The sequence below is a fragment of the Silene latifolia genome, chromosome X (assembly GCF_048544455.1).
Source record: "Silene latifolia isolate original U9 population chromosome X, ASM4854445v1, whole genome shotgun sequence".
Lineage (NCBI taxonomy): Eukaryota > Viridiplantae > Streptophyta > Magnoliopsida > Caryophyllales > Caryophyllaceae > Silene > Silene latifolia.
Window position 1 is genome coordinate 241,530,806 of NC_133537.1, and position 21,210 is coordinate 241,552,015.

At 41.7% G+C, this 21,210-nt stretch overlaps 2 protein-coding genes across 2 annotated transcripts; both read right to left on the reverse strand.

Annotated features, from left to right (window-relative positions):
- Positions 1-16,577: 16,577 nt before the first annotated feature.
- LOC141619803 (uncharacterized) lies at positions 16,578-17,039 on the reverse strand. The gene has a single exon (XM_074436824.1). It carries the CDS (start codon positions 17,037-17,039, stop codon positions 16,578-16,580), a length of 462 nt encoding a protein of 153 aa, XP_074292925.1.
- Positions 17,040-18,886: 1,847 nt separating this feature from the next.
- Positions 18,887-20,666, reverse strand: LOC141619804 (uncharacterized). The gene is made up of 4 exons (XM_074436825.1): positions 20,241-20,666; positions 19,991-20,141; positions 19,294-19,872; positions 18,887-19,095 (listed from the first exon to the last, which is right to left on the reverse strand). The coding sequence occupies exons 1-4, from the start codon at positions 20,664-20,666 to the stop codon at positions 18,887-18,889; spliced, it is 1,365 nt and encodes a 454-aa protein (XP_074292926.1).
- Positions 20,667-21,210: the final 544 nt, after the last annotated feature.

Below are 21,210 nucleotides of genomic sequence, written 5' to 3' on the forward strand. Positions count from 1 at the left end.
TTTATTCATATTAAAGTTTGAAAACAGCTGAAACAAAGAAGCCATATGCGCATTAGTCAGTGGCGGTAAAGGGACAATTGTTGGGACATTCCCCAAGCTACTGTTACTAGGTGATGTTATGCTAGGAGAAACAAAAGGGTGGGGAGTGACGACATGAGGAGACTCTCTAGCGACTTTTCTAGACTTAGGTTCCGACTCCGACTCTGATTCTGACTCTGACTCGAATTCATCGTCTTTGGGTTCTCCTTTGAACATCTCTCCTTCTCCAGTAGTGACTTTAAAGAGCTTTCCTTGATTGTTGGTCCATTTGATCGACTTTCTCCATCCTTTCTGCTGATTTGAGCTGGTGTTAGTGATCAGTGCTGTAGGGTTGAAATGGTCGTCTTGAAGTATCATGGTAATGATCTCATCCCATGATGCCTTGATGAATCGATATTATCCAAATAGAAGGCTAACAACCTGTTCATCAAGATAAGGTGTCTGACGAGTTTTGACGGTAGGAACCGTTTCTGAAGGAATGAAGTAGCAATCGTAGAAGACCTCGATTCAAGCTAGTTGAATGCCTCTGTACCTCCAAGGTTCAGGAAATCCATGAAAATGTTCACAATCCCCTTCCCTGATGAAGTACCCATTTAATGTAGGTAAATAAGGTTGCATTGGATTCCCTTACTTTTGCGATCCTGAATTTGAGCAAGCATTTCGAGGGTTTCGGCCTTTGTGGGCTTGTACCCCAAGCCTAGTGGTATCTTTTGGGAGTTACCTTCCTTAAAAGGTGCAAAGGTATTCCCTCTAATAGGGTTTAATGGCATTCCTGGGAAGTATCCCTGGTATTTGAGTATGTGGTTGACCACCAAGTTGGAGTATGGGTCGAAATACAAGGGAGCCAGCTCGCTCTCTATAAGGTTTATGATTTGAAATCCTCCAAGCTTGTACACTGGATCTGCAACTACTTGGTTGCTTGACATTTTCTCTATTACGGCCTTGATAGGTGACGAAGTGATCGTCACTACCTTGCCATCTAGAGGGATCTTGATCTTCTGGTGTAAGGTGGATGTCACTGCTTTGGAAGCGTGAATCCAGGCCCTACCTAGAAGTATATTGAAAGATGCCTTGATGTCCACTATCTGAAAATTAACCTTTTGCTTGATTGGCCCAGTGGCCACAGTAAGATTAACTATCCCTACTACTTTACGCCGCGTTCTATCGTATGCCCGAACACCTTAGTTAGTAGGAGTCCAGTCTGATTCTTTCATGCCTAACTTGTATGTTGTCTTTAGTGGTATGACATTGACTGCAGAGCCATCATCTACCAAAGTCATTGGTACGTTTTTCTTCAAACATGTGACTGTGATGTAGAGAGCAAGGTTATGAGTGGCGCCAAAGGGAGGTAAGTCCTCATCTGAGAAAGTAACTGGGTTACTTAGCTTGACTGAGTCTTAGAAGACTAGGTTGACGACGTCATCGGGTGTAGAGTCATGTGCTACGTTCAATTTAGGCAATGCTTGCAGTAAATCCTGGCGATGAGGAAATGAACTTGCAACTAGTTGCCAAACTGAAAGATCAGTCTTAGTCTTTTGAAGTTGTTTCAAAAAATGGTCAGGAGATGTATCTTCGCCATCATTGGTGTTAGTAGCAACTGAACCACTCATTTGTCCTTGAGTGACATTTTGGTATGGACGTCCTGAGCGAGTAAGGTGGTCTACATCTTGATCTTCACTAGCCTTGACTAGAGGATGTTCCTTGAGGTAAACATCCTCATCTGCCCATATTCCATTGACGACATTTAGCTTTTTTAGCTTATGATTTCAGCTTCTATGTTAATTATTTGCTCGACTAGATTGTCGATCACTGCGATCACTTCTTGCATTGTGGATCCTTGAGATAAGATTGGAACCACTTGCCTGTTTTCCCTAGGTATAGTGCTTGGATTGCGTAGGGATGCCACTATATATTCTAACTCTTAGACTTGTCTACTTACGCCCTTTGCCCATGCGATAAAATCAGCGATAGTAGGGGATATAGTGGAATAACTCTCCTCATTTTCTAGTGCGTTGATCTCATCTTCAGCTGGAGAAATGAGGTGCGAACAATCCAAGGTGATTCCTCATCTGTGATCATCAGAATTCCAAGAGGATTCTGAGTATTGTTAGGCTTGCTTGCAGGAGGTATAGGCAAGCGCCCATCTTCAATCATATCCTGAATGACAAACTTCAATTTGAAACAATTCTCTGTATCACGCCTTTTGCCTCTATGGTACTCACAATAGGCGTTCTCATCCCAGAACCTAGACTTCTTCTCTCGGTCAGGTGTAGGTCCTATGGGTTGGAGCTTACCTTGTTTCATCAATCTTTTTAGACCATTGGAGTACGAGTCGCCCACGTTGGTGAACTTCCTCTGCAGGTTATTCTTCTTGGTAGATGATTCGACAAGGTTGACCTCATCGGTCTTGCTAATGGAGCCATAAGAACAACTCGTTGTGCCTTGATATCCGTGACCTATCGTTTTGGACAAGAGCCCTTTACGGATGTCATCTTCAATCCTTGTTCCTAGCACAGTAAAAGCTTTGAAATACTTTATGTTTTGGTACCTTAGATGGTTCGCATAGATTGGCCTTAAATTGTCCACGAACTTTTCAACAAGAGTAGCTTCGTCTGGATGTTCAACGAGTTGTGTGCTAGTCTTTCTCCACCTACTTAGGAAGTCGGTGAAACCTTCTTTCTCATTTTGGCTAAGAATCTCTAGAGTGCGCATATTGACTTGAATTTCAGCATTATCTGCGTACTGTTTGGTGAACTCAATTGCAGCATCGTCCCAAGTAGCAAGTTTCTTGTGATCCAAGGAATAGAACCGTTGCTTAGGAATAGTATCGAGAGACGAAGGAAATATCCTTAAGAACATCTCTGACTTGATGCATTTGATAGACATATAATCTTTGAATCCACAGATATGGTTCAAAGGGTTTTCATGCCCGTTAAACTTCGGGATGTCAGTCATATTGAAGTTAGCTGGAAATTGAGCATTTACTGCCTCATATTTGCGACTGTTTTCCCTATAGATATCATCTCCCTTGAGATACATTAGTTGCTCTTCCAAAATCGGAGTCTTTTCACCTTCGTGAGGACACGGTGGAAGATTAACTTCGGGTTGTCCAACAAAGGGTGGAAGATTATCGTGTATGACCATGTCGGGAATGTGATCCTCTGCAGGAGGAAGTCTAGCTTCTACAGTGACAATACGGCTTTCGATAGTGCTAAGGCGAGCATAAGCTTGGTCTTGGCTTGCCTGGAGACGAAGGAGTGCAGCTAGGATTTGATCATTACAATTTCCAAGTTGTTCGGATCGACCATTAATGCTTCCTTGACTAGTTCCCACCATTTTGGATTGAGGATAAGAAATCGATGACGGATCAAAACACGATCGACCATTTTCGCACACTTTCTCAAAAAGGACTCGACTCGTGAAGTGGGTGTGTGCCACTGTGTCAAGTGAGGTTTGGAAATGACAGACTTTGAAATGTTTGTCCTAGACAACTGTAGTGTAGTTGTAGGAGTGCTGACTCGAAGTGAACTTTGAAATGGGTTCGAGGCCCGAATTTTGATTGGACATTTGGACAGAGTTTCGGCTCATTTTGCGCTGTTTTAGGTTATTTTTGAAAAGGTTTACATTTTGAAATGGATTTTATTTTACAAAATTTCGTCATGGTTTTGTTTACAAAATGGTGATCACGTATATGATACAAACATACATATGGGCATTATAACGATATGCTGAGTGCATTTAAAGGGTTTTGGCTTAAAAGGTGGGTTGCCATACCAAGCAATCAAACCCTGGTATGTGGAGAGGTCCGTGCCAAACATGAGTAAGGTCGGTTCCTAATCCATTCCCTCAAGTAGTGAAAGCTCTTGATACAAACATGAGTATGTACCGCGATATGGTTGACGTCAATCGCTATCTATCTTTAGGCCCAGATAAGAATTTGGACCATCCAGACGGGACGATTGGTCGAATGGGTTGGGTTAAGCCTAGGAAGGCTGGCTAAAACGACGTAAGAAGGTCGAGTAATGAAAATCGACAACTGTCTCGTATAAACTATTCCCTAACCTTGTTCAAGTTTCACCCAGGGTAACACGTAAGTGTATCATCCCTAGCGGAGTCGCCAAACTGTGGACATGGGCCACCCGCGCGTTGGTTTCGAGGCGGCGACACTTCTCCCACGGAACCTTGGTTTGCCAAAGCACGTCATGGGCCATTACCGATTGGTTAGGCATTGAAACCGGTGAAAGGTTGAATAAGCCTACATTTGTAAAGTCGCCACCAATTTATTGTGGAAAAATTGGAAACCGTTCAAATACCTCGTGCCATGTCAAGACATAAAGTAATGACATGAACACTTAGAACTCGTTACCCTTAGCATTCTATGTCTAGAATGACTCTCGAGATGCCAATGGACACGGATGTCCAGAGATAACTGGAGTAAGGGGTGAGGGTACGTATTAGGAAGCTCTTTAATTCGAACACCTAATCTCGCCCGCCTCGATAGCGGCCTCTGCTAATGATTAGGGAAATCATTCATATTTGATGTGTCATCGATATAATGCATGCGATGCAACAAACATAGACTAATCCTAGCATGTGAATTTAAGTTACGTCGGTGAACACGTATTTAGCAAACAATGTGGTCGAACTAGATGTTAGATTAAATTCATGTGAATACCACACAATTAAATCATACATAATAATAATTACAAAATAACATAATTAAAATTACAAGAATTACAAAGTATATTTGATCTACGTCAAAAGCACGCTCAAAACGGGATTTCGCAGAAGAAGATAAAAGGAAAATAAAATTAGAAATTAAAATACGAAAATACGTCAGATTAGAGGTGATAATACGGATAATAGTTTATTTTAACCGTAATTAGAAGCTACGTCAAAACGAGAAGGAGTTCAGGGACAGAAGCCAGCCCAGAACAGGCGCAGCACTTCCCGCGTCTGTTCTTGAGTTGGGTTCTGGCCGAGAAGTCAGAATCGCGGATTGTTATCGTTCATTGGTAAATTTAAAATGGATTATCAGTTTTAGACTCAAATTGAAGTACTTTAATTGATTACATGCATCTGGGCAAGTCGTAAACGAATTAAAAATGAGAAATTACAGTGGTTTACATAATTACAATGAACTCGTGTAGCAAATACAAAAGAAAAAAACTTGAGACTAGATTAACGAAACTGGACGAATAGAAAAACTCATGTATCAAACTAGATTCCAATAACCTCGACATGAACAAGTCGAACCCCGAAAAATCGATTTGAATTAAAACTGCGAAAATCCGCAAGTATTGAATTACTTGGGATTAATGAATTAAGCATTGTAATAAAAAAAGGATTAGTTAAAATACAATTTATATGCTGAAAATTACAAAAAAAAACGAAAGAAAAAGAAAGAAGGAAAAATTGCAGGAAGTTGAGGAAGAAGAAGAAGAGCAGGAGCAGTAAGCAGCCTCGGGAAGAGGCGCAGCAGGTGCTGCGACTCTTCGAAGAGGCGCAGCTGCTGTTGCGTTTCCTCTCGACGTCTGACCTCCGCTGTTTTGTAAATACGGTTTTAAAAGATGGATTTTAAATTGGTTTTCGAACGTGCTTTTGATATAGATCTTACATTAATGATACAAAATAAAGTACAATAAATAAAGTAGGATTTACACCCTCAAAATTACATGTTTGACGAAACGAGATTGACTAAAGTTAACGTTTAGTGATTGCTCGACTCGAATATGCGTTGAAAGTGCCCTCGTTAGAGGATTTAAAAGTTTGATTAGATTGATTTAAGGTAGAGTTGGTCAAATTGGTCGGTCTATGCAATGTGACTGGGACTCAGAAGGATATGAGCTTACGTGATCGATTGATCAAGCACGTAGGCGTTGAAAGCAATAGCGTAGTCTAGAATGCAAAAAGAGAGAGAAAAAAGGGGCGGAACACTCGCGTGCCAAATATGGAGGCCGAAGGTCTCTATTTATACTAAACACATGGAGGAGTTTAGGAATGACACGGATTTGGAAACAAATCACGGAAATATTCTGAAAAGCGTGAAAATAGGGTTGGGGAAGAGGCGCAACAACCACTGCGACCCTTGGAAGAGGCGCAGCAGGTGCTGCATCCTTTCCCCAGAGGTTTCCTCCTTAGTAAGAAAGATTTCCGCGTTTTATTATGGAATTTCTGTGGATCTATACTTCCTTAATCCATAAAACACAAAATACGGAAGATATTTACTAAAAATATTGATTTTAATTTTAGGAATAAATATCCAGAGAATTCAAGAACATTCCGGAATATTCCGACTCGGCATTTAAACGGTTTTTAGAAAATAAAGCGGTTTTTGACCCGGACTCCAAATGAACTCTAATTATTGTCAAAACAACCGTATCGGTGCATAGATGACGACTAAGGGGTTGAATCGAGTGTTTGAGCTATCATTTGTCGATGAACTTATGAACTGTCATAAAATCGTTCGGCGTATCAAACATGCGGCCAGATCATCACTGGATGGTTGTCGGGAGGTACAGAAATGAGGTATTTAGAGGTACTAGATCGAGTAAGGGCCACTCGATCGAGTAGGGGCCACTCGATCGAGTAGGGGGCACTCGATCGAGTAAGTCACTTACTCGATCGAGTAAGTTGGTTTTACGGGTTATTTTGCCGGGTTTCGATAGCAACGTGAGAATGATATAAAAACATAATCCATCAGTTTCTTTTGACTTTTACCCTACTTTAAATTTCACAAAGATAAAAACAAGTTACGTTGCTTCTCATCTCTCTCATTGCTATCGAATCCTAAGGCTTGTGTCGTCGGAATCTAGAGTTCTTTACGCCGTTGAGACCGTCGCATTGTGGTAAGATCCTAGTATGGTTTTTATATTGTTTTGTTGATTTGGGTTTAAGCCCTAATTGGGTTGATTGGGGGTTTGGATGTAATGTTGGTTTAGATGATGATTTTATGATTGTGTGATTGATAGGAGGTGATTTCATAAAAGAATGTTTCTGATTCGTTGTTGTGACGATATTGGTGATTGCATTTCCAGGTAGGGTTTCCCTACTCAGTTATTGTTTACATGTATATTAGATAATTGGTTGGTTGTTGATGGTTGATTGATGTCATTGATCTATATCGTATTGAATTGGTAATTGTTGATGTTGTAGTTGGTTGTGTTGTTTGTCTGTGGTTCACGAGGTGCACCCTCGGCTGAGTGGAGTCACTTACGGGAGTGGCTTCACGTCCTTGATTCGCCCATTGTGGAACCCGCCACAAGAGGGGATGTGCACATTAAGGAACACGGATTTGCGCTCGGTATTGATGAACGAGGCTTAGGTGGGAATGGCTGCGGTCCCCCACTGGCGGTGTGGATTACTGATTATGGCCGTAATCTGGAAGGACTAGACCTTCAAGCTAGTCTGGTGATTGGTGATGTGACGGTGTTGGAGGATTGTATGTATTGTTGATATTGCTTTATCTTATATTGTGTAATCAGTAACTGACCCCGTTTAATTGTTTTAAAAACTGTGGTGATCCATTCGGGGATGGTGAGCAGTTATTGAGCAGGTATGAGATGGATGCGCGAGGGATAGCTGGGATTGAGTCACTACGAGTCTTTTAGAGTCTTTCGCTGTGTTACCGAACTTTACATTTTATTTAGTTGGTTTTGGAATTTGGAACAGTTGTATTTCTTTTGACAGTTTTGGATTTTGGTTATGTATTGCTTTAAACTTATATTATAAAGTAAGTTCTTTTATGGTCCCTTTTGATATACATTGCCTCGGGTAACCGAGATGGTAGCACTTTCATGCATTAGGTGGCCTTGGTAAGGCACCTTGGTGTATGGGGGTGTTACAAAGTGGTATCAAAACGACGATTTTGGAACCTGTAACTAATGAATCTAATGAATCTAGGGAGTCAAACTAAAATGAACCCGGGTAGGAGTTGTTAGGAGATAATGCAAAGACTTGGGAGACGTCCTAAAGTCGCGAACTCGCCCTACAACTTTGAACCGGTCACTATGGGGTGTCATGGGATCTCTATGTGTTTACTAATGTTCATTTGAATATGTTGTATGAGTATGTCATATGCAAATGTTGGATGAATGATTGTGGTGGAATGGAATGTGGTGGAAAAAGGTGAAGTGGATATATATGATAAATGTTGTGAATAAGCATGTTGCATGATAGATGGTTTATAATGTGGCATAATAGTAACATATGAATAAGGATGATGTGTTTGTTGTATACGTATATCTTTTGTTACGAAAAGTTACTAAGTTAAAGCATACGGGTAGCTAGAAAAGTCAGCATGACTCAATCGAGTGGGGGTAACTCGATCGAGTAGGGTGGACTCGATCGAGTGGGTATATGGCAAAGTTGGGCAGTCGCTGCTGTTTTGTGCAACTCGATCGAGTACGAGGAGTACTCGATCGAGTGGGGGCTACTCGATTGAGTACCTTTTGTGTACGTTCTGGTCAGGTTCTGGAGTTGAGATACTCGATCGAGTAAGTGGGCAACTCGATCGAGTGACCTCTACTCGATCGAGTGGGTGTTTTTACTCGATCGAGTAAGTGTTGTACAGGTCGTATATGCTTTGAGCCGTAGGCTATGTGCTTACAATTATCTCTCCTCTTATAGCTCAAAAATATGCCGCCAAAGAGATCTGCTATGTATGCTAGGGCGCAAGAGATGAGTGTGGATGATATTGCCAAGATGCGCTTACCGAGGCCCAAAAGAGATTTGGGAAAGACAAAGATGCCAGGGTAGATTTTGCCAAGATGAGCACAACAATATCCCGCTTCAACCCAAAGGAGTATATGGGTACTGGTGCGCCAATTTTGCTCGACAATTGGCATAGGGAGATGGAGAACATCTTGGGAGTGGTTCATTGTCCCGAGGACTTCAAAGTGGAACAAGCTGCGTTCTACTTGAGAAATGCTGCGAGGGAATGGTGGGACAAGGTAAGGGAGAGTACCCTAGATTTGTATCTGAAACAGGGAAAGTCAGCTATAGTCTAGACCTGGCAAACAAATCAGGTCGTGTCGTGTTCGTGTTCGTGTCAATATTAAACGGGTCACCATTACCCAAACCCTAACCCGACCCAATTACATAAACGGGTCATTTGCCTCAACCCTAACCCGACCCATTTAATTTTTCTATAACCCAACCCGACCTGTTTAACCCATTTATCTTTAAGCAAGTCATTTTTAACCCACTTAACCCGTTTAACCCAATAAACTAATACAATAAACTACGTTTTATAATCCTATTATCCCAAAAATGATGAATGAAAATGCTAATTTTAAGTGGTTTTGTTAAATTATTGACTCAAGCCAAATATATTATGACTATTTTAAATAAATGGGATATTCGTGTCGGGTTCGTGTCAAAAGACATCAACCCTAACCCGACCCATTAATGTTTCGTGTCGTGTCGTGTCAACCCAATTACTTAAATGGGTCACAACATCTTGACCCTAACCCGCTAACTTTGTGTCGGGTTCATGTCGTGTTTTCGGGTCGTGTCAATGATTGCCGCCTCTAAGCTATACCATGGGTTGAGTTTAAGAGAGCTATTCGCCGGGAGTTTGTTCTAGAACATGTTCGTAGTAAGCTGAGGGAGGAGTTTGATTCTTTAAAGATGACTTTGGATATGATAGTGGCTGAGTACTTTCACAAGGTTAATGAGAGGTCGAGATATGCTGAGGACATGGGGCTGAGCCAGGAGAACTTGGCATTGCGGTTTGAGAAGGGGTTGACCTATCAGATCATGGAGAAGCTACCGGTTGGGGTCCTTACAGATGTTAAGGGAGTTTACGAGAGAGCAGGGAGAGTTGAGAGATTGGTCGAGATGGCCAAAGAGAACAAGGAGAGAGGTCCTGAAAAGAGAAAGGCTGAGAGTGAGGGAGGTGGTCCGTCTAGCTACAAGAGGGGTAGTCATAACCATGCGAGGGCTTACTCATCGGGATCGGGTTTTAGTGGTGGAGTTTCTTATGGGTGTGGTCGTGGTGGTAGCAGTAGCAGCTGGAGCATCTCTTGTTTCAACTGTGGCGGTATGGGCCACAAGAGGCATAAGTGTACTAGTGCCGGGGGGAGAGGTTTTCAGAGGCCATCGCAAGGGAGCTTTTCACAGGGTCCGACTCAGAGTTATGATAGTAACCGACCGACGGGGTTATAGAATAACCAAGGAGGGCATGGTAACAATAACGGTGGATCCAACCGCAATGGCGGTAACTCTTATCAGAAACCGGCGGCTAACAACAGCCAGGGGTCAGCTGCCAAGCCATCTACTTCAGCGAGTACAGTTCAAGGAGGTGGGCAAAAGACCAGTGGCAAGTTATTCATGATGGATAAGAAAGCTGCTAAGGATGATGCACACGTGATCACTGGTACCTTTCTTGTTAATGATGTTTCTACCTTTGTTTTGTTTTGTTTGATTCGGGGGCGTCACACTCTTTTGTATCGTCGAGTCATGCTAAGCTTTTGGGTTTGAGAGAGCTTGAGTCTGTAAAAGATGAAGTTTTTATACCGTCAGGTGAGTCAGTGTCTTGTAGGTGGTTGTATAAGGGTGTATCTATGATAGTTGGGCAGGTTGATCTTCCAGTGGATTTGTTAGAATTTCCTATGGATGGTTTTGAGATGATAGTTGGTATGGATTGGTTGGGTAAGTACAAGGCTAGAATAGATTGTCACCAAAAGAGATTGTCTTTGAGAGGTCCTAAGGGAGTTAGTGTCTCTTATCGTGGGTTTGTTGTCAAACCCAAACTCAAAGTGATTGCAGCGGTGACCTTGAAGTCTTACCTGAGGAAGTGGTGTCCTTTGATTCTATGCCATGTGAAAAACCATAGTATGGTCGGGCCGATAGCTGATGAGGTACCAGTGGTGGGGGAGTTTCCAGATGTTTTTCCGTAAGAGATACCAGGTTTGCCACCGAAGAGGGATATAGATTTCAGTGTGGAGTTGAAACTTAGGACGGGGCCAATCTCTAAGGCCCCGTACCGCATGGGTCCTAAAGAGTTAGCAGAGCTGAAGAAGCAGTTGGATGATTTGATATATAAGGGATATATTAGACCTAGTGTATTATCGTGGGGAGCACCAGTTCTGTTTGTGAAAAAGAAAGATCGGAGTTTGAGGTTGTGTATCGACTACAGGGAGTTGAACAGTGTTAGAGTGAAGAACAAGTATCATTTGCCAAGGATAGATGATCTGTTTGACGAACTGAGTGGGGCAGGAGACTTTTCAAAGATTGATTCGAGATCAGGTTACCATCAAGTGAGGATTCGGGATGAAGACATACCAAAGACAGCTTTTCGATCGAGGTATGGTCACTATGAGTATGTAGTGATGCCGTTTGGGTTGTTTAATTCACCGGCAGTGTTTATGGATTTGATGAACTGGGTCTTCAGTCAGTTTTTGGATCGGTTTGTGGTGGTGTTCATAGATGATATCTTAGTCTATTCCAAGACTAAGGGGGAGCATGAGGAGCACTTGAGGTTGGTGTTGCAAACTCTGCGCGACAACCAGCTATATGCAAAGTTATCTAAGTGCGAGTTCTGGCTCGAGGAAGTTGCCTTTCTGGGGCAGGTGATTTCTAAAGAGGGTGTATCTGTGGATCCTACCAAGATAAAGGCGGCGTTTAAGTGGGAAGCACCTTAAAATGTGGCAGAGAACATGAGTTTCTTGGGTTTGACAGGATACTATCGTCGGTTCGTGAAAGACTTTTCAAAGATCGCCAGACCTATGACTGCGTTGATGAGGAAAGAGAATAGGTTTCGATGGGATGAAAGTTTTTAGACAGCGTTCCAAACATTAAAGGAGCGTTTGACCACAGCTCCAGTCTTAGCTTTACCTGAAGGGTGTGAGAACTTTGAGGTGTATACAGATACTTCAAAGAACGGGTTAGGTTGTGTGTTGATGCAGAACGGGAAAGGCATTGCCTATGCTTCTACGCAATTGAAGCCTTATGAGGAGAACTATCCGACACATGATCTAGAGTTGGGTGCAGTTATGTTTGCTCTCAAGATTTGGAGGCACTATCTTTATGGGGTGACCTTTAAGGTGTTTCCTGATCACAAGAGTCTTAAGTACATCTTTACTCAAAAGGAGCTGAACATGAGACAGAGGAGGTGGATGGAGCTTATAGGGGACTATGACATGGATATCATATACCATGAAGGGAAAGCAAACATTTCGGCTGGTGCGTTGAGCAGGAAGAGTGTGCATTCCCTATGCATAGCTATGTCTTCGATGAGGTTTAGAGATGAGGTGGGAAAGATGGGGATACATATGATACAAAAAGGGGATGCTAGAGGAGACTTGACAATAGAACCGGATCTTTATGATGATATTCGCAGGAAGCGGGCTCTTGATTCTAAAATTCAGGAGTAGAGAGCTAGAGTAGAGAGGGGGATTGGAGGTTGTCTAGGTTCTCTATTCATTCAGATGGGAGTGTTCGGTTTGATGGGAGATGGTGTTTACCTAGGGATGAAGAGTTGAAAAAGATAATCATGACAGAGGCTCATTGCACACCGTATTCAGTACATCCAGGTGGTGACAAGCTATATAGAGATTTGAAGAAGACTTTCTGGTGGCCTGGGATGAAAAGGGAAACAACTGAGTTCGTGGCTAGTTGTTTGACATGTCAGAGGGTTAAGGGAGAGCAGCGACGACCACAAGGTAAGATTCAGTCTCTTAAGGTACCTGAGTGGAAATGGGAGTCTATCTCCATGGTCTTTATAGTGAGTTTACCGAGGAGCCAGCAGGGTAATAACATGATATGGGTGATCGTTGACTGTTTGACTAAGTCAACTCCCTTTATGCCAATGAAAGATACATGGAGTAAGGTTCAGTTGGCTAATGGGTACAGGAAGCACGTGGTGAGGTTACATGGAGTCCCAAGGACATTGTGTCAGATCGAGATGCGAGGTTTATTTCTCGGTTTTGGCAAGACTTACAAAAGATTATGGGAACTACCTTGAAGATGAGTAGTGTGTTTCATTCTACAGCAGATGGGCAGACAGAGAGAACTATTAAGACTTTGGAGGATATGCTGAATGCTTGTGTGATGGAGTTTGGTGGTAGTTGGGAAGATAGGTTGGATTTGATCGAGTTTTCTTACAACAACAGCTACCACATGAGTATTGGGATGGCTCCGTTTGAGGCTTTGTATGAGAGGAGGTGTCGGAGTCCGATTTGCTGGGATCATAGAGCTGAGGCAGTGGTTTTAGGACCACAGATAGTACAGGAGATGATAGAACAAGTGAAAGTGATTCGGCAAAAGATGAAAGCGGCCCAGGATCGACAAAAGAGCTATGCAGACTTACACCATCGAGACATCGAGTTTCAGGTTGGGGATAAGGTTCTTTTGAAAGTGTCACCTATGCATGGTGTTTTACGGTTTTGTAAGAAAGGGAAGTTGAGCCAGAAGTTCATTGGACCGTATGAGATTTTGGATCGAGTGGGAGGGATTGCTTACCGGTTAGCTTTACCACCAGCTTTGGATCGTGTGCATAATATGTTCCATGTGTCTCAGTTACGGAAGTACGTGAGTAATCCTTCCCATGTGTTAGAGGTGGAGAACATCGAGTTGGATGAATCCTTGTCTTATCTTGAGGTGCCAAAACAGATCCTTGATCGCAAGGTTCGCAAAACTAGGTCCGAGAAAACAGTGTTGCTCAAGGTTCTATGGTCTAATCACGAGATTGAGGAAGCTACTTGGGAGGCGGAAGAGGCTATGAAGGAGCGGTATCTGTCTCTTTTTGATCAGGTATGTGTGGTTATGGGGACGTAACCATGTTTCTTTTAGGGGGGTAGGAGATGATCGCATAAGGTTTTGGTATGGTTTTATATTGGTTTTAGTACAGTTAGTGGTTGTTTTGAGTCGGTATGAGTTGTGGTTGGGGTTTTGTTTTGAGTTTTGTTGTGTTGTGGTCGAGTTAGTATGTTTGTTTTTTAGTATGGGTTTGAACTTCGGGGATAAAGTTCATTTTTAAGGAGGGAAGACTGTAATACTAAGATTTTCTGTACTGTTGGGTACTCTATCGAGTAAGGCTTACTCTGTCGAGTAAGTGAGCTTTGGTTACGAAACAGTGTTCTGTCTGATGGGTACTCGATCGAGTAGAGGGCACTCGATCGAGTAAGTCACTTACTCGATCGAGTAAGTTGGTTTTACGGGTTATTTTGCCGGGTTTCGATAGCAACGTGAGAATGATATAAAAACATAATCCGTCAGTTTCTTTTCACTTTTACCCTACTTTAACTTTCAAAAAGATAAAAAACAAGTTACGTTGCTTCTCATCTCTCTCATTGCTATCGAATCCTAAGGCTTGTGTCGTCGGAATCCAGAGTTCTTTACGCGTTGAGACCGTCGCGTTGTGGGTAAGATCCTAGTATGGTTTTTATATTGTTTTGTTGATTTTGGTTTAAGCCCTAATTGGGTAGATTGGGGATTTGGGGTTTAATGTTGGTTTAAATGATGATTGTATGATTGTAACACCCCCTTCTTACCCGACCAAGGTAATTAGGAAATGTTACCGTCTTGGTTTCCCGAGGCAGTGAAATCGGAATTACAATTAATAAACTTTATTACATAAATAACAAGTTTAGTGATTACAACATAAACTAATGAATAAAGGTGAACTATACAAATTACAAGTCAACTACCATCTATGTCATCTATACTATGGTACTCGACTCTGAGTCCAAAGCGCGGCCAAATTCCGATCACGTCAACAAGCAAAACCTGTACTTAACCTACTCCCCATATGATCGAAAACATCATATGGATTAACACAAGCCACCGCAGAAATAGGTGACAATTACACAAACACAACACACGTCAGTTTCAATAAATAAAGTGTGACACAACTCAAAGTGTGTGAGTATGCAACAAGACTATAATATGAATAACATGCTATCAAACAACCACCATGGTACCGGGACACGCTCAGACATACCGACAACCACACTGGTACTGGGACATGCCCAGACATACCAACCACCAGAAACAGGTAACGGGACACGCCCAGACGTACCGGGTCCGAAAGCCAACCGGATCCCCTGCAAGACCTCGTGTCTTAACCACACGAGTCCCTCCGTAACTCAAGTCATTAATGTGCACATCCCTCTTGGAGTGGGAAGCTCCAAGAGGTGACCCGAGTGTGAGACGGTCTCTCAACCGCCTCACGTCTCCATAACAACAAGTAATCCACCAAGTCCTCCGACATACAAGACAATACAATAAATGCAAGATACCGGATAACATGTCAATTACCGACTCATTCAATGCAAATGAATGACAAATGACTCATTTAACAATTAGACAAAATATTGAAACTGAGTATGATAAACCTACCTTTTAGCAAATCTCCATAAGCAATCCAAATAAAATAATCTTCCACAAAAAATTTCACCAAACTAATTAATTAAATATAATTAATTACTAACTAATCTAATCTAATTAAATACGAATTCAATTAATTAAATAAAACTCGTCTTAAGCTATTTAAAAACCCGACTTAAACTACCCAAAACCGTCTTAACACACTCGGTCATACAATCACCGTGTACCACCTCTTCCCGGCCACCACACGCCCACCACGACCACCTCACGGCCAGCCGACTACAACAACAACAACACATATAAACAACAAACACCAACAAGCTACAACAACAACTTACACTCGCATCAACCAACACCATCACCACCGTGATCCGCCACTGCCACAACCACCACCGTGGCCACCTCCTGCCGACACCCGCCACCACCACGGCAGCCGTAACAACAACAGACGGCAGCAACAATGACAACAACAAACGAGAATAACAACGATAAACACCAACCCGTCACCCCTTCTTTGGCCCACCAAAACAGCCCCTACCGCCATCTAAGCCGCCACCCACGACTACCACTCCACTCTCCTCACTTCCCACGACACAACCGCCTAAACCCCAGCCCTGGCCAGTCATGTTTTGGTGGTCAAAAACCCGTCTTAAGACGGTCACACAACAACAACTAAAACGATTATAAAAGTCTCGGTCAGACCCTATATTGGGCGGTCAACGGCAGTCAAGTAGCAGGTCAAGGTCGGTCGGGGTCGAGTCGGGTCAACGGTATAAATTAAATAATATATAAAAAAGTTTAAGACGATTTTTACCTTACGATCTCGAGGCGGAGGGACAAAATCTCCATTTTCTCTCTTCTCTCTTCTCTCATGATTTTGGTGGATTTTGTTGGATTATGAAAGGATAAGGTTGGTGGGTGGATAAGGGTGAAGGGTATATGTATATGGGTAGTTAGTATGGTACCCGTATATATATACATGTATCGTATTGCGTATTATTATTATTATTAATATTATTATTATTATTATTATTATTATTATTATTATTATTATTATTATTATTATTATTATTATTATTATTATTATTATTATTATTATTATTATTATTATTATTATTATTATTATTATTATTATTATTATTATTTTTGGTAAAATGTGAGTATATATATAATATATCAAAAAGATAGGTACATAAGGAGTTCAAGTATCACTGATCATCAATTACACATAATTTCTTATTTTGTAGCCAATCTAAATCCGTCTTAGTAAGAACTCTGAAATCTCTTCCACGGAGCCTTGCCTTAACCTCCTCAATGACTTGATTAGCTACTCCTTCTGGCCTTAGCAGCACCCCCTCCATTCTGCTTTTATTCCTCTGTTGCCATATGCTATACACTATCCCCCATAGTAGAGCAACCTGCACCCCCTTCTGCAGCTTCGTACCTTTTCTCTGAGTGCACCAACCTAGCAGATCAGTGACAGGGAAAATTATCTGCATCCTCTGGCTCATTTCCTGTATGAGCTTCCTACTGTAAACATAGGCACACAACAGGTGATCAATGCTTTCAGCAGTCTGTGCACACAGAAAGCAGCTATCCTCAACCTCCAGACCATACAAAATCAGTTTATCCTTAGTACTCATAGCTCCATGTGCATACAGCCACCCCATAAATTGGTGTTTTGGAGTCACATGCTCATTTCAGACCCATTTATACCAGGTAACAACAGGTTTTCTTTCCCTTAGCCATTCGTACCCCATAGCAGAGCATACTTGGACTGTGCAGTCCAGGTACCATCAATATATCCAGGTAGCATTTCCTCCTTTACTTTACATATTCTTCTCCAGACCCAACTAGAATTAGCAGTAGGCTTATAGTCCAGCCAAAACTTCCCTTTTAAGTAGTTCTTCTTCACCCATTGTACCTATATTGAATTCTTCTCCTCCATGACCCAATGCACCAGTCTGCCTATCATAGCCTTGTTCATAATTTCCTGATCTTTGAGCCCTAGACCTCCCTCTTCTTTTGAACAGCTCAACTTATCCCAAGCTACTAGTGGGATTCTCCTGTATTCAGCACTATTATCCCACAAGAAATTTCTGCAAGTAGCTTCTATTTTACTAATGATCCCTTTTGGAATAACAAACATTGAGGCCCAATATGAGTGCAATGTAGAGAGCACAACCTTTACCAGCACCAGTCTCCCAGCATAGGAGAACTTTTTGGCCCCATAATTGTGAATTCTACTGCAGATCTTCTCAACCAGACACTCACAGTCAGCTTTCTTCAGTCTTGTGGTCTGGATAGGCATCTCAAGGTATTTGAATGGCAGCATTCCCTCCACAAAGCCAGACACCCTTAAGATATCCTGTTTAATGTGCTCTGGAACTCCTTGGAAGTAGGCATTTGATTTAGTAGCACTCACCTGTAGTCCAGATGCTTTGGAAAAGGTAGAGAAGGATCTTAGCAAGAGCATCATGGAGCAGGCATACCCTCTACTGAATAATAGTACATCATCAGCAAACATGAGGTTTGCCAGTCTGACCTCTTTACAAAGGGGATGGTAATTGAAATCAAACGTAGCAGCTGCATACTTCAAAGTCCTGGTTAGGTACTCCATACATAGTGTAAAAATAAGAGGAGAAAGAGGATCTCCCTGTCTGAGTCCCCTCTTACCTTGAAAATACCAAAACATGTCCCCATTCAGAGATAAAGAAAAGCTTGCAGTAGTGATACACTGCAATATCATTTCTTTAAAGTCAGCAAGGAAATTAAGAGCATCTAGCAGTTGTTCAACAAATGACCATTCCACTGTGTCATAAGCTTTTTGCAAGTCTATCTTGAACATACACCTAGGAGTAGCATTTGGTCTTTCATACAATCTGATCAGGTCTTGACAGATAAGGATATTCTCCTGGATACTCCTATTTTGCACAAATGCCCCTTGGTTTTGATCAATGATACGAGGCAAAACATCAGCTAGTCTAGCACAAAGCAGCTTAGAGATTATTTTGTATATGACATTGCAACATGCTATTGGACGAAATTGCAACACATTTTGTGGTCTCTCACATTTGGGGACAGGAGTTAAGGTAGTAGCATTGATTTGCCTGAGAAGCTTCTTATGGGTAAAGAAATCTTGGACTGCAGTAATCACATCCCCACCTATTACACCCCAAGCATCCTTAAAGAACTTGCTTGTGTAGCCATCCGGTCCAGGGGACTTGATGTCAGGAATTCCAAACAAAATATCCCTTACCTCCTTACCAGTGACTAGCCTGGTCAACAAGGTATAATGTTCAGCATTACATCTGGGTCCTTGGTCAATAATCTTCATGTGTACTTTTTTTGTCTCCTGCTTAGCTCCCAGTAAAGCTTGGTAGTATTCCAGGAAAGCATTATGCACCAGTTCTGGAGTATCACATAAGTTACCATTCCTATCCTCAATCAGCATCACTCTATTTCCATTCCTTCTTTTTTTGAGCACTCCATGAAAATAAGAGCTATTAGTATCCCCCTACTGCAGCCACCGAATCTTTGCTTTTTGAGCCATAAAGTTGTCCCTTGCCACATACAGATCCCTTAAACTTTTGGTAGCCTCAGCCTCCCCAGATATAAGGGCCATATTTGAAGGGTCGTTCCCTATCAATTCCTGCAATGCAGCTACTCTTTTCTGCAACAAAGAGGTAGATTGCTCAATATCACTATACTTCTCTCTATTCAAGGCTTTCAGGGAAAGCTACATGAGCTTCAAATTTTTTGCCAGCCTAAACATTGGGGATCCAGGAATACTATGACTCCAACATCTCTTAATAATGGGCAAAAAATCCTTGGCAGCTCCCCACATATTATAATACTTGAAGCTTCTAATTTGCTGGACCTAAGTAGAGCTATTAATCAAGCAGGGAGTGTGATCAAACATACCCTCATGGCGGAAATTAGAATATAAATCTGGAAAATTATCACTCCAAGATTTATTGATCATAAATCTATCAAGCCTACTGTAAATCCTATCAACAAGCTGTTGCTTATTATTCCAGGTGAACAATGAGCCTGTAGCAGAAATGTCCACTACTTCACAGTCTGCAACACATGTTCTAAATGGTTCAATCTCTGCATTAGGAGTATTGCCTCCTACTCTCTCAGAAGCTGACAGCACACAATTGAAGTCACCTGCCATAGCCCAAAGGCCATCCACTTGACCATCAAACCTCCATAGATGATCCCATAGAGGGGTCCTATCTTGAATACCATTAAAAGCATAGATCATGGTTAAGAAGAAAACACTTCTACTCACCAATGCTTCAACCTTCATATGGATTAATTGAGCATTGTATTCAACAAACTGAATTCTGAATAACTTAGGGTCCCAAAGAATCCAGATTCTCCCATTATTGTGGTACCCATTATTTGTTGAAATGCACCAATTATTAAAAATATTTACAGTTCTATTGAAAGACTTGCTTTTTATTTTTGTTTCTAACAAACCAAATAAACCAACTCCTTTATTTTGCAAGGAAAAATTAATGAACTTTTGCTTATTTACCCTATTGATTCCTCTCACATTCCAAAAACCTATTCTATCCATTAAGTATAGAAGGAGAGTGAGTATGACCATTACCAGTATCAGTACCATTCAATTTTGAAGGAGATGTCAATATTTCTTTATAATAATGAGCTCCAAAAGTATCACCACTATATTCACTCCTGTCTCCTTCCTGCCTATGCATTCTGACTAATCTTTTACATGGAGTCACAAACCCAGTCACCATCTGAGGTTTTGGATTATTCAGAATCAGAGAGCCCTCATGTGGTTGTACCCCAATAGTTGGTTTTACTCTGCATACCTGTTTGACTGGTTATTTTGTAACATATTCCTGATTTCCTTTTCTACAGTGCTCCATCTCATGCCCCATGCCCTGGCATTTCTTACACTTAATAGGTCTCCACTCATACTCTATATCAACCCTTATGATCAGAACTTTTTCATCTTTAAAAGCAATATGTGCAGGCAGCTCGTGGTCCACCATTAGTTCTACCATTACACGAGCATACCCCAGCCTTGTCCTCTCCTCAGTGGCTGCATCACATTTAATGAATTTTCTAATTAAGCCAACTATTTTAGGTAACCCCTTGCCCCAAAATTTCAGAGGGAGTTTAAGGATTTGAACCCAAGCAGGAACAGATTTCACATCATCCTTTGTCATCTCCATGTCCCTAGTCCAAGGCTTAACAATCATTGGTTTGTTGTCAAATAGATAATGCCCTGAACTCGTGACTTTGTCTTTCATTCCCATCGTTTTAAACCTAACCAGAAAAATACCATTGGGCATGAACGAGATTTTATCAATATTAAATTTCGTTCAAATTCGTCTTATAAAGCCTTCTACCACCTCCCACGGCGGATTTGCCCCCAGAATAAAGCAAACTACCGCCTGACTCCAATATTCAATTTCCTCTTCAACATCCTCCAATTGTAACTGTAACATGCAATCAGTCTCTGTTTTTGGTTCTTCTTCGATAACAGGAGGACTCTGTTCTGCTGTCTCCTGAACCACTTCCTCCTCCTCCTCATTCTCAATATCATCTTCATCACATTCTTCTTCCTCTTCATCAGTTTCAACCACTAGTTCGGGGATGCCATTGATCTCATGAATATCTTTTGTCTTACGTTCCTCATCGACATCTGGTCCTGCCCTAATTTCGTTAGGAACCGAATTTTCCATATTTTCCTGATTTGGTTCTTCTACTGATAAGGACTTTGCCCCTGGTACACTCCTTCCACGTAGCATCATCTCCCTTTGTCTTTGCAGATTGGATTTCCTAGCCATAGGCTCGAAA